Source organism: Camponotus floridanus, unplaced genomic scaffold, assembly GCF_003227725.1.
Source record: "Camponotus floridanus strain SB8 unplaced genomic scaffold, Cflo_v7.5 scaffold328, whole genome shotgun sequence".
In the NCBI taxonomy this organism is placed as follows: domain Eukaryota; kingdom Metazoa; phylum Arthropoda; class Insecta; order Hymenoptera; family Formicidae; genus Camponotus; species Camponotus floridanus.
Window position 1 is genome coordinate 29744 of NW_020229468.1, and position 13633 is coordinate 43376.

At 50.3% G+C, this 13633-nt stretch overlaps 1 protein-coding gene across 1 annotated transcript; it reads left to right on the forward strand.

Moving 5' to 3' along the window:
• The first annotated feature begins 10526 nt into the window (after window positions 1-10526).
• LOC112638590 lies at window positions 10527-11794 on the forward strand. The gene is made up of 3 exons (XM_025410585.1): window positions 10527-11021; window positions 11140-11440; window positions 11493-11794. Exons 1-3 carry the CDS (start codon window positions 10527-10529, stop codon window positions 11792-11794), a joined length of 1098 nt encoding a protein of 365 aa, XP_025266370.1.
• Window positions 11795-13633: the final 1839 nt, after the last annotated feature.

The following is a 13633-nucleotide window of genomic DNA, read 5'->3' on the forward strand; positions in this document are numbered from 1 at the left end:
TGATATTTTTCTCGTCTACGTCTCTTCAGGGTGGTAAAGAGGGTTTTTATAGAATTTCTCAAAAATGAAAATCTATATATCTTGGTAAATGCACCAAGTAAAATATATGCATATGCCTTGTTCTCTTTTACATTTCTATGTACAATAAATATTCGTATCTATGTATTTTCAATTATAAAATTACCGATAATAATATGTAAAGTTTCTGAAATTATATAATATGGTTTTAAGCATATATTTAGTATTTTTGACAAGAGTAGAAAGAAAAATATTAGCAATTAAGGTTTCAATCCGCTCTCTCGATTTGGATTCATCATAAGATAGATTGGTCTTAAAAATATGCTCAAATATTTCGAAACTAGCTGGTAATTTTTTCTCTAAATAATTGACTATGATTCAATAATTTTCACTGTAAGCTAAGCATTATAAAATTGTACAATCAATTTCTTTCACGAAAAAGTTAAAACTTTTGTTCCATGTACTACGATCTGTCATTTTCATACCATTACAATATATCCATTTCTTTCATTCAGGAGAATTTCTACAAAAGAAAATCCAGAAAAGAAGTAAAAATTCTAGTGAAACTGTGCGAAGTGTTCTAGCGTTACATAAATAATTTTTGACGCAAATCATAATTAATTTCTCAAATATCCCCATATAAAAAATACCTCTATAAAAAATCATGTATTATAAGAAGAATTACTTGTTTCTTATAAGATTTATCAGATTTCATTTCAGTTGTTCATATGCCGTCTTTTTGCATATGTAATCATTCATAAGACATTTCAACTTTACGAGCTTTTCTTGCTTTAAACATTCTGTGTGATCATCATAGCTATCTTTGCCAAACAGATTCCATTTTAAGTCAAGTAGCTTTCGCACTTCCTAAAAAAGCATCTTTTTATTTAAATTTTTTTCATATTATTTGCAAGAATGAATATAATATATATACAAATATATTTTTACTAGATAATTTTATTTTATTAAGTATATGAATTTATAGCATTAATTACTATTATAATTTCCAAATTTACGGGTCGTTTATTTGAATAATTGTTTAGATATTTTATATTATCTAAATACATTATTAACATATACATTATTAACATGTATATATTACTCTGCGTACATTGATGTATATATCGATGAATTTGCTACATGATCCTCTTTTTTCGATGTTATATACAAATATGTCTTAAATATATATATATATATATATATATATATATATATATATATATATACAGGGTGGCCCATTTTAATCCATCCAGTCGAATATCTCGAAAACCAAACCCAGGAGAGAAAAATGTTTCAGACAAAAGCTGTTTGGTTTCGAGGGGGCCATAAGATGGTACCATTGGTTTGATCTTGAAGAGCCATTTGAAGGTCACGTGAAGGTCACCTCAATTTTTTTAAATGGCACCCCCTATTTTTTATTAAATATTCTTGTAGCTGACCTCGAGAGCTTTCCAAAACACTGTAATAAAATATTTTTTGTTGAGTATTTGAATACTATATGAATACTATATGAATATTATATGAATATTACATGAATACTTTAAGAAGTTCTCAAGAATTCAATCATGGTGCATGTAACTTCCACAATCATTCTTATTGTATTCATCTATGAATTCCTAAAGAATTACAATTTATAAAAGAAAACTTAAAGATTACTGTTAGAATTTACTGTGCTATCTGGGTTTCTTGAGTCTTTCGCCTTACATCCTTATGCTACGGCCACTGTAGAATGGCCTTTAAGCGTCTTCTACAATGAGATTTTAAGGAGTAAAATTTAAGAAACTGACCAATCACAATCGAATAATCTTTTAATACTAGACCGTGATTGGTCAATTTCTTAAGACTTACGCCTTCAATACTAATTACATTGTAGACGACGCTACATTAAGCGTCGTCTACAATGAAATTTTAAGGAGAATTAAGGCGCAAGATTTAAGAAATTGACCAATTATTGTCAAGTATAAAGAGAATATTCGATTGTGATTGGTCAATTTCTTAAGTCTTACGCCTTAAGTTTCCTTAAAATTTCAGTGTAGATGACGCTTCAAGAATCGTCTACAATGGCCGTAGCATAAGATTGTAAGGCGTAAGACTCAAGAAATTGTCAAATCACAGTCAAGTATGGCCTTGTTCCGAAATTGCTGCCAGTTTACTGTCAACACTGAAAACATATAATATACGTAACGTGCACTATAGAATTTGCAGTATACTGATAATAATTTTGTAACGCGGTTTATGAAGACAATGCTCGGTTGTGATTGGACAATTTCTTAAGGCTTAGGGTTTAAATTATCTGTTGTCAATTGTCGGGATTAAAGGTTCGGCTGCATGGCCGTAGCATAAGGTTGTACGGCGTAAAACTCAAGAAATTGACAATCACAGTCGAGTATTCTCTTAATATTTGTGATAGGTCAATTTCTTGAATCTTACGCCTTACAACCTTATGCTACAGCAACTTAGGACGACTTTAAAGCACCGTCTACAATGGCAGTAAAATTTATGAATTAAAGCTGTAATTCAATAAATTGATGAATCACAGTCGAGTATTCTTTTAATGCTTGAATGTGATTGGAGTAGATAGGATAGGGCGATTCTAACCCGCTTTTTCCACGGGTGCGAGAGAGAGGTCTTGTAGAGCGAGAGAGATAGAATATCTGATGGGCAGGGTGACGGCGGCGCGGGTGAGCAGGGGGGGTAGGTAGGGCGAGGGGAGCCGCTCGCCGTTGGGTTGGTAAACGGAGGGTCGTGACGTCACGCGGAGGGGGAGGGCGAGGGGGCGGCGGTGCGAGGGAGAGCGGGCGGAAGAGGAGTTCGGCGCGAGAGCGAGGGAGAGGGCGAGAGAGCGAGGGAGAGGGAGAGAGAGCGCGCGCGTCCCTGGATACGGCGCGTCGAAGCGTCTCTGGACGCGGCGCGCTAGGCGCGCGCGATAAGCGGCGATCGCCCCATCGGGCGCGTCGCGCGACCGCGGGCGCTTCCGCCGGTTTGACGCGCGAGACGGAGATAAGGTCGACGTTAATAATAAATAAAATAGATGCGTTCGACGTAGGCCTGGAAGAGATGTAATATAAAATATGCGATTCGCGCGACGCGCGATTTATATAATATTTATATAATATTTATATAATATTTAAATAATATTAATGTAATATTTATATAACATATATGCGCCTCCGCAGACTCGCATCGTTTCGACGCGTCGAGGAGGGAGCGACAAGCGGCCTCGGGCGTTTCCAGCGCGTCTTACGCGTCGCTCGAATGTAAATTCGAATATTTTTCTTTCCGTTTGTAAAAAGGCGCGCGATGTATCGGGAGAGCACGCCGAGGGCGGCGGTGTTTCTCGTCTCGTCTCGTCTCGTCGTAAACGTCGGACGCGAGTTCGCCGCGCGCGCGAGCGCGTCGCTCGAAATTTAACCTAAATGTGCGCTCATTTCGTAAACGAGCGTACGATGTATCGGGAGAACACGTCGCGGGTAGAGGCGTCTCTCTCTCGTCGACGGAGGTCGTCGATCCTTCGTTCTCGAGGATCGACAGAGAGCGCGTCGATCGGACGAGGGCCTCGTCGCGCGCGCGCGATATCGTGTCTTCGCGCGATATCGCGGTCGTCGCGCGTTCTCGGACTCGCCGCTTATCTCTCCTTTTAAGCGCGATAACAAGAGAGGAGCAGGATTTCCGTAGGATTTACTCGCGCGCGCGCGAGGGATATTCGCGGCGACGCTTCCGTCGCCGTTCCTTCCTCTCGAGCGCGTCGCGCTAAGACGAAAGGGATATTCGCGGCGACGCTTCCGTCGTCGTTCCTTTCTCTCGGACGCGCAGCGGCGAGAGACGCGCGCGATAACACGCGCCGAATTCGGTCGAATGCGGTATTTCGATGGATTCGTCGTTTCCGAAGGCGAAAACCGCGCGACCGCGGAGAAATTTATTCCCGCTCGCGTGACGTCGTCGTCGTCGTCGCTCGAACGAGCGAGCATAAAGACGCGACGGTCGTTTCGAGGCGCGCACACGCCTCGCGGATGGTCGCGATCGTTCTATCCGATCGTTTCTCGGGAAGATAGGTTCGCGAATGACGAGGCGCGCGTATGAACGGCGCGAGTTCCGCCAGAGTCGTCTCTACCGTCGACGGTAGGGCGGCGGATAAGGAAGAGGAGTTGACGCACCCGATAGGCGACGACGACGTCGAGTTGAAGGAGAGCGCGCGATGGAACGTCGCGACGTATCATCCGAGAAGAGCCGTTCAAACGCACAGTCGGCGCGAGGAGTTGTGGGTTGAGACGGCTCTGGCCGACAGTCGCAGAGCCTATTCTTACAACTATGATCTAGACAGGTGGTTTAGAGCAAAGTATCCGAAGGGTCATCAGGATCCGAAGGATTATATGTGTGACGGTGAGTGAAAATACCACTCGTTCGATTATCTCCAACCGGAAGAACGATACTTGGCCAGTCGCGCGCTGCAGGATTCTCCCGCCCGAGGATAATGCAGGTAGAACTCTGCGATACACCTACGATCGCGAGGACAGCGGTCGCGAGTACCCGTTTCGCCAAAATATGTTCTGCGGCGTCGATTTGATACGTTTGAGGCGCGAATTGTCATGAGCGAGGAGCGCGTCAATCCGCCGATCGATCGCTACGTTCGAGTGTTGAAGGAGAGGATCGCGTGGAGCGTCGCGATCTATTCGACTAGGCGAGCGATCGGTCTTCGAGATGCGCGCGAGGAGCTGTGGATCGAGACGGTCCTGGTGTGTAGCGGAAGAGCGGCGAGATTCGACGCCGGAGATACGCGGGTGACCGGGACGCGTCGCGGGTTTTCGCTGCCGGTGGATTCGCGAGGCAAGACGATGTGGATAAGGCCCCGCGGGGAGGAGAGAGAGAGGACGACGAATCGCCGTAGGGAGAGAAGAGGACGCGACCATGCGGGAGGAAGAGCGCCGAGTGCTCGAGAGCGCGCGCGGCGTCGCCACGACGGACGACTATCGCGTGTGGACGCGACGGTGCGAGGAGTGTCTCGCGACTCTGAGCGAGAGGTGCCTAGACGCGAGTCGCCGAATCTCCACGGGGGCGAGGACCTCGCTGGTCGCCCGAATCCTGCGAGTGATCGGCGCGAGGAATGATCTACGGCAACGCTTCGAGCGCGAAGACGCGGGTGTCGCGAGACGCGAGGATGACGGCGGCGGCGGTAGCGGGGTCGAGTCGCGCGAGGGATTCTCGTGGTCCGAGATCGAGACGGCTTTCAAGAGACGCGTGTTGACCGGCGCGGTGATAAATCTCGATTATATCGAACCTCTGAGATTTCTCGAGGACGCGAGGGACACCGTGCTCCGCCGCGTGCGCGACGTCATGGGCCGATATCGCAGCGTTAAGGTGAACATGACGTTCAACGGAGAATTCGTGTCGGGCGATAAAACCGCTGTTAAGACGATCGCCACGAGAAACCATGCCCTTCTACCCACGACGGATCTGCGCGAGTGGTACGATACTCGCGTCGTCGACGATACCGTCGCGTCTTTGGAGGAGTTTCAAGAGCGCGACAGCGGATGGACCCTATCGCGCATACTCGATCTAACGGTGAACGTGAACGTGTACAATTCCATGCGGGCGAGGTGCCACGTGCGAGTACCGCGAGAGATTCAGACGAAGAGAGCGGTAGTCAACGTGCGATCCGACGACGAGGCGTGTTTCGCGTGGTCGGTGGTCGCCGCTCTGTATCCCGTCGATAAGCACTGCGAGAGAAGGTCGCGATATCCGCATTACTCCGAGGTGTTGAATCTGAAGGGTTCGAAGTTACCTATGACTCTGAACGGAATCGGACGGTTCGAGCGGCTGAACGATATATCGGTGAACGTGTACACCGTCGGAGAGAGACGAAAAGGACGGTGGCGGCGGAATTCGCATCGTCCCTCTTCGTCTGACGGATCGAAAGAGGGAGAGACACGTCAATCTGATGTATCTGAGCGATGCGACGCGCGAGGGTAACGCGGTCGGACATTTCGCCTGTATTCGAAATCTGTCTCGTCTGATCAGTTCGCAGTTGAGCACACAGGACGCACGTGTGTGATCGGTGAGCGTTCGATCTCGACGAGCGAGAGTGAAATATCGAGCTAACGTTTATTCCGTATTTTCTCAGATGCATGCATTACTTTCGCACGAGCGAGAAGCTGTCGGCGCACAGCGAGGATTGCGGCAAGCTGAACGATTGCGCGATCGTTCTTCCCAGCGAGGACGACAGGTGGCTGGAGTTCGATCATTATTCGAGAAAGGAGCGAATTCCATTCGCGGTGTACGCCGATCTGGAGTGCGCGTTGGAGAGGAAGGAGGGGGACGAGGGCGGGAGAATACGAGGATCGTTCAGCATCACAGAGTTCACAGCGTGGCCTATTACACGCGTTGCTCCTTCGACGACGCCGCGTCGGCGTACGGATCTTATCGCGACGAGGATTGCGTCGCGTGGTTCGTGCGCGAGTTGCGCGATCTGGCGCTTCGCGCGAAGGCCGCCCTCGACGCCGTGGTACCGATGGCGGATCTGACGCCTGACGAGCGGGAGATATTCGCGAGCGCGTCGAGACGGTCGCTGTTACGCGTGCGAGAGACGACGCCGTTCGAGGCCGACGACGCTCGCGTGCGCGATCACTATCATTTGGCCGGCCGTTTCAGAGGTCCGGCGCATTCCGCGTGTAATTTGAATTACAAGGACTCCTACGTCAAACCTGTATTCTTTCACAATCTATCGGGTTACGACGCGCACTTCATTATCAAGGATGTGGCTAATCCGCGTATCCCGGCAGCGTAGAGTTGTTGCCGATGACGAAGGAATCGTACATAGCTTTCTCAAAGACCGTTCGTGATACCGCGGCGGAGGGAAATAGGGGAAACGCCGCGCGTTCCAGATACGTCAAATTACGATTCGTGGACTCGTTCAAGTTTTTAGGCGCCGGTCTCGATAAGCTAGCGTCGTATCTCGACGAGAGCAAACTGATGATCGCGCGAGGCGAGTTTCGCGACCTCTCGGACGACGACTTTCGGCTTCTCACGCGCAAGGGCGTGTTTCCGTACGAGTACTCTCGACAGAGTCGAGAGATTGCGGGAGACGCGTCTCCCGCCGCGCGAGTCCTTCTACAGTTCTCTGACCGGCGATACCGTATCGGAGAGCGACGACGACGCTCTACGGCACGGCGTAATCGTTGAACTCTCGCCTGTATCTACCGTTGCGCAGCGCGCTATCTTTGTCGATCACTAGAAAACCGTATCGGTATTTCCAACACGCGCGACACAGCGCATGATAATCCTCGTACGACATATCGGTATTCACGTGATCGCTGTGCACGTGTTTCAGATTAGTGCCATCCTGCTTAAAGAGTATCAATAAATTCGCGTTGTCGCGTATCAGATGTTTGGGTATCTTAGCGTACGATTGGCACAGATAGAAGCAATCGACCTTCGCGTGACGCCCCATGGCGAAGTACTTTCTCACGACGTTCTGTTTGTCGCAGGCCACGTCGTCGAACACGAATATCGAGTTCGCTAGGCGGGATGACATCGGTGTTGTTCGAATACGTGAAGTAACCGATATCCCGCATAGGTTTCAACAATTTCTCCAGATATCGATATTTAGGCTGATGCAACGATTTCGAGTAAACGTACACGTTCTCGAATCGCACGCCGTGCGGGCTCTCCAGAAGGCTTATCAGCACGTTCGTTTTACCGCAATTAGAGGGACCGCAGATTACGCTGCGAATCGCGGTCGGTAACAGATTACCGTGTTTTCGCGGTTCTTCGTTCATCGAGCGCGTCTTACCGTCGACGTTGGACACCCTTATCGCGATCGGTTGATGCACGAAACGCATCGTTTTTTCTCTCTCTCTCTCCTCTCGCGATTCTTCCTTGTTGTTGCGTGCGAATCTGCATCTCAGTGCGCAGACTCGCGCGCGCGCGAGCAACGAGCGCGGATTCGCTCTCGCGAGCGTATATATAGAGGGAAAAAAAACGATCGCGCAATTAGGCGTGTCCGATCGACGGTGACGCGATAAAGTTACGCGCGCGCACGCGCGACGCTTTGTCATGTTTATTCTATTGGTGAACAATTCCGATATTCTCGGACTCAGCGTCGATCAGTTGCAGTACGTTCCGAAGAAGCTTCTGCTGGACAAGTACGGCGATTTCGTCGATCGATTGTGGGAAAGATTGCCTATACATCTGAAGGACGATCCGGATGTGCAGCGTTATCGTCTCTGTCACAAGCATCACAATCAGCCATGGCAAGACACGCACATCGACGATCCGCCGCCGTGCATCAAAGACTGTGGTATGTGCCGGGAGAACGAAATGGCGTGACTATGAGCGCGTCGACGATCGAGACGTATGAGATACGCCGAGGACGCCGCGACGGCAGTCGTCGGCGGTAGCGGTTTGCTCAATAGAACTATAAACGCTCTTCCGTTCGAACTACATATACCGGGATATCAGTTCTGCGGTCCCGGTACTCGTCTCGCGAAGCGGCTCGCGCGAGGCGATCGAGGCGTCAATCCGCTGGACGCGGCTTGCCGCGAGCACGACATCGCCTATTCGCGGAGCGACGATCTCGCCGATCGGCACGTCGCGGATCGGACGCTCCGAGCGAGAACGTTCGAGCGTATCCGGGCCGGGGATTCGACTCTCGGCGAGAGAGTGGCGGCGTCGGCCGTATGGGCGGCTATGAAGGCTAAGACGAAACTAGGAATGGGTATGGCTGGAGCGCGAAGAGGAAAGAGAGAAAGAGCGGCAACGGCGGCGGTAAGAGAAGAACGACCTCGACGAGGAGGAAGAGGACGACGAGAAGACAGGTTCTTCCCGCGGCGAAACGCGGCGGCTTCCTGTTGCCGGCGCTCGGAGCTTTAGGATCACTGATCGGCGGAGCAGCCGGCGTGGCGAAGATGGTGAACGACGGTAAGGCCGCGCGTCGACAATTGGAGGAGCTGCAGCGACACAATCGAGCGATGGAGGGCCGCTGTTTGTATCTCGCGCCTTACAAGCGCAGCGGAAGCATCGCGAGACGAGGCGGACGAACGGTTAGAAGGGGGAAGAAAAAAAAAAGTCGCGCCTCCGAGCGCGTTAGACGACGTCGTAGTTCCGATCGGTGTCACGACGAACGAACAGTTGAATAACGCTGCCAGATGCGCTCGCGTGCGTCACTTCAGAGGTGTGTTCATGCGCGACGCGTTGCCGGCGCGAGTTCGTCGCGACGAGAGTAGAATCGTGAACCTGACGACGCCTTGGGGCCGGGCACGCATTGGGTGGCGTACGCTAAAAGGGGAAAAGACGCTATCTACTTCGACGCTTTCGGCAATCTTCGGCCGCCTCGAGAACTCGCGCGTTACCTCGGACGCGACACGCGCATCGCGTACAATCGCGACTCTCAGCAGACGTACGATCAGAGCGTCTGCGGACAATTGTGCCTGCGCTTCCTTCGACGAGTCGATTGGGGAGAAGGAAGGAGGAAGCCCTTCGGTCTCTAACGGCGATAGAGCGCGTCGTCATGTCGCTGATTCTCACGCTGACCGGAAGAAGCAACGTTCTCACGGCGAGTTACTTTCCGCCTCTCGATCTGAGCGACGACAATTACGAGCTCGGCCTAACCAATTTCGAGACTTACAACACGATTCCGAACGTGAATTCCTCGAACAATAAATTTTACTTCGATGACAACGACGAGACGATCGCGATCCCGATCGGATCCTATGAGCTGCGCGATATAAGCGCGTACCTGAGAGTCGCGATTCTTCGAAGACGGCGACGACCGCCGAACCGGAGGGAGAGACGGCGGCGATGGCGCCAGCGACGGCGACGACGACGACGAATATCTGTACGACGTCGAGGACGCGGAGAACGAGAGCGGCGATCGCGTTCTCCAGCTACGCGGTAACGACAATATCATGAGAAGTGAAATCAAATGCGCGTACCGAATTAATTTCACCAAACCGAACAATATCGGATCGTTATTAGGTTTCTCCCAGTCTCGTGTATTGCGGCCGAACAAATGGTACGCGTCCGACGAGCCCGTGAGCATTATCGCGGTTAACACGATTCGCGTGGAGTGCAACCTGACGACGGGCGCGTACGTGAACGGGAGATCCGCCCACGATACACGAATTCGCGCCGAACGTTCCGCCGGGATATAAAGTGTCAGAGATCCCGAGACAGATCATTTATCTGCCGGACATCGCGCGACTCGTGACCGACGTATCGCTGCGTGTCGTCGATCAGGACGGTCGATTGATCGATTTCCGCGGCGAGGAGATCTCGATTCGACTGCACGTGCGACGCAGACGATAGAGAGCGCGCGGCGAGATGCGAGGACCGGGGAGGGAACGGAGCGATGCTCGTCGTGCGCGAATCTAGCGTCGCGACGTTGCGACCGCGATCGCGTCGCGGGAACTCGAGTCGCGCGCTCGAGAGAGAGGAGCGTCGGGGGATTGTCCGCCAACGTCGCTTTTCTGCGATCCATGGGTTTCGTCGTACCGAGAGCCGCGCGATAGTCCAACATGAGGGACATTCTAAGCATCGGCGGGGAACCCGTCTTCGACGATCGCATCGTGAAGATCGAGAGTCACACGTACAATCCGTACGCCAACACCGCTTTCGGATACAGCGACGAGATACGAATACCCATACAACAGGACCTATACACGCTGCCGTGCGAGAGTTTTCTCTACGTCGAAGGTAGACTGCATACGAAGAATAATCCGCCGCCCGCGTCGAGCGGCGAATCGGGTAAGCCTGCTTCAGCCTCTAAGGAGCCGTCCGTGCCCTCGACGCCGGCGTGGCTCGTGAACAATTGCGTCGCCTTTATGTTCGAGGAGATACGTTATGAGCTCGATGGCGTGGAGATCGATCGTAATCGCAACGTCGGAATAACTAGCACGATCAAAAACTACGCCTCGCTGACGGCCGAACGAGACAAGATCTTAAAGAACGCCGGATGGGATCTCGCGACTGGATCGACCGGCGTCGCGTCGACGGGCGACTTCAACTTCTGCGTTCCTCTCGACACGCTGCTAGGTTTCTGCGAGGATTACAGGCGCGTCGTCATCAACGCGCGTCACGAGCTGATTCTGATAAGAGCGCGAAACGACAACAATTGTCTGATATCGCTAGGAATTCGAGCCGAGAGTCGAGCTCGCGAAGATACGGTGGCGCGTGCCGCAAGTGATGCTGAATGACGTCAATAAATTATCGCTGTTGCGCACGTTGGACAGCGGCAGATATCTGAGCGTGCCCTTTCGCTCGTGGGATCTCTACGAGTTTCCGCTCCTGCAGAGCACGACCAAACACTCGTGGGCCATAAAAGCGGTCACGCAACTCGAGAAATCGCGTTATGTCATCTTCGCGTTGCACCGGAAGGAAGAATGTCCTGTCGCAGGACGCTTCCAGATTCGACGCGTGCAATCTGACCAACGTAAAGTTGTATCTCAATTCCGACTTCTAGCCGTACGACGATATGAATTTAGACTTCGATAAGAACAAGATCGCCGTACTGTACGACGCCTACGCGAGATTTCGACGAACGTATTACGGATCCGCGAACGACGAGACGCTTCTGACTATGAACAAATTTCTACACTGCGGCCCGCTCGTGGTGATAGATTGTTTCCTCCAAAACGAAGCGGTTAAGAGCGCCACTGTGGACGTTCGTCTAGAATTCGACTGCAAGGACAACGTTCCTTCTAACACCACGGCGTACTGCCTAATTATTCACGATCGCGTGGTGGAGTACAATCCGCTGACGAACGTCGTGCGTAAGATCCTGTAAGACGTCGCGTCGAACGGGAGGAGAGAGAGGAAACTCGAAACCGCGAAGATATCGGGGAGAGACGCGCGGATCAACTTCAGTCTCTCGCGACGATGACCGCGACGACGGTCACGGGCGATATCGCCCCGCCGATCTTCGTCGATCTGCAGGGCTTCGTCGTCAACGAGCGATTCGACGAAGGAGATGGCGATACTCGCGAACGGCAGAGATCTGACGCATCACGTCTTTCGCGCGCCGATGTCGTGGAATCTGCTGACAAAGAGCGAGAAGTCGCAGGCCTGTTGGCTGACTCTTAATCACCACGAATTTCACTGGACCGACGAACACGTGGAGTATAGGCACGCGAAGCAGATCGCTCGCGACGCGATATATCGCGCGTCGAGGGATCTCGTGTCGAACGCCGCGGTGACGATCTACGTCAAGGGTCGCGAGAAGAAGAAGTGGCTGGCTGACATCGCAGGAGAGATCGCGGAGCAGCTCGACCTGACGATCGAGACCATCGACGCCGATTACGAGGATATCGGACCCCTTCGAACGCTAGCCGCGACTCGCGTCTATCGCTGCGGCTATCACTCGAAGAATTGCGCCTTGGAAAACGTGTGCAAACTGCACAACTGGTGGTTGGAGAGACGCGATCAATTGCGCGACATGTGAACAGAGACGCGTCATGCGTTTTCCGCATCGTAGATTAGTATCGCGCGTACTCTTATCGACGACTTATCGCCTACCTAAAAAAGTATTATTAATACTGCGACGTTTTTCTCCTTCTTTATTCTAATTTTAATCGGATAGAACGCCGTCAAACACAGGATGAATGTAAGATTTCCGCGCTCGGACGAACGGGGATGAAGGGTGCTCGCGCGGGCCGCGGCGGAGCGGAGGCAGTTCGATATCTCGATCGGTTGGGCGCCAGATGCGGTCTTTCACGCATCAGTTTTCCACGAAATTTTTAAACAGTGCGAAAGATGATAGCCTGCTTCGCCACGGGCTGACTAGCTGACTAGCTCGTGCCAACGGTAGAGGGGAGAGGTTCTTAGAGCGAGCCAATTAATTATGCGGAGATTTCATTAATTCGATGTGCGAGAGACACAGAAACGGATATCGACGACCACAGGGGTCTAACATTCAAATAAATTACGCGAATTTAACAAGGCAATATAACAGATTTATTAATAGAAAAATAATAAATGAGAGAAAAATATAAAAGTCAAATCGAATGACAAATCAGATTGAAACGAGGTTCACAATACTTCGATTAAAGACAAGCCAATGAAATATAAAATCCAATCAAACATAACATAACATGAATGATGAGACGTGATTCACAGCAAATGTTCGCTTGAGATAACTAATCGAAAAGAAAGCTAAGACTTTATAATAACGGCAAACAGAGTCAAATACGCAAGGCTTTATAATTACGGTAAACAGACTCGAATGCGCGAAACTTTATTATTACGGAGAATAGCGAGAAGCGCACCGAACATTATAATTACTGAGAACCGAAAGAAGTGCGCGAGCTCTTGCAATTACGGAGAACGGAAAAAAGCGCGCGAGCGCTTACGATTTCGGAGAACCGAACGAGGCGTGCTATTACGAGTACGAAAAACAGAAAGAAATACGAGATCTTAGAATTATCGAAAACGGAGATGAACACTCAATACTTTATATTAATTGCAGTAACAGAAACAATTTTTTAAACAGGACACCCTATATGCTTTTACATATTCTTATAGTTCATCTCGAGAGCTTTCCAAAACACTATAATTAAGTTAGTTTTCATTAAGTAGTTTTCGAGTTATGAGGCTTGAAATCATTTCTTAATTTTACATAAATCGTAAA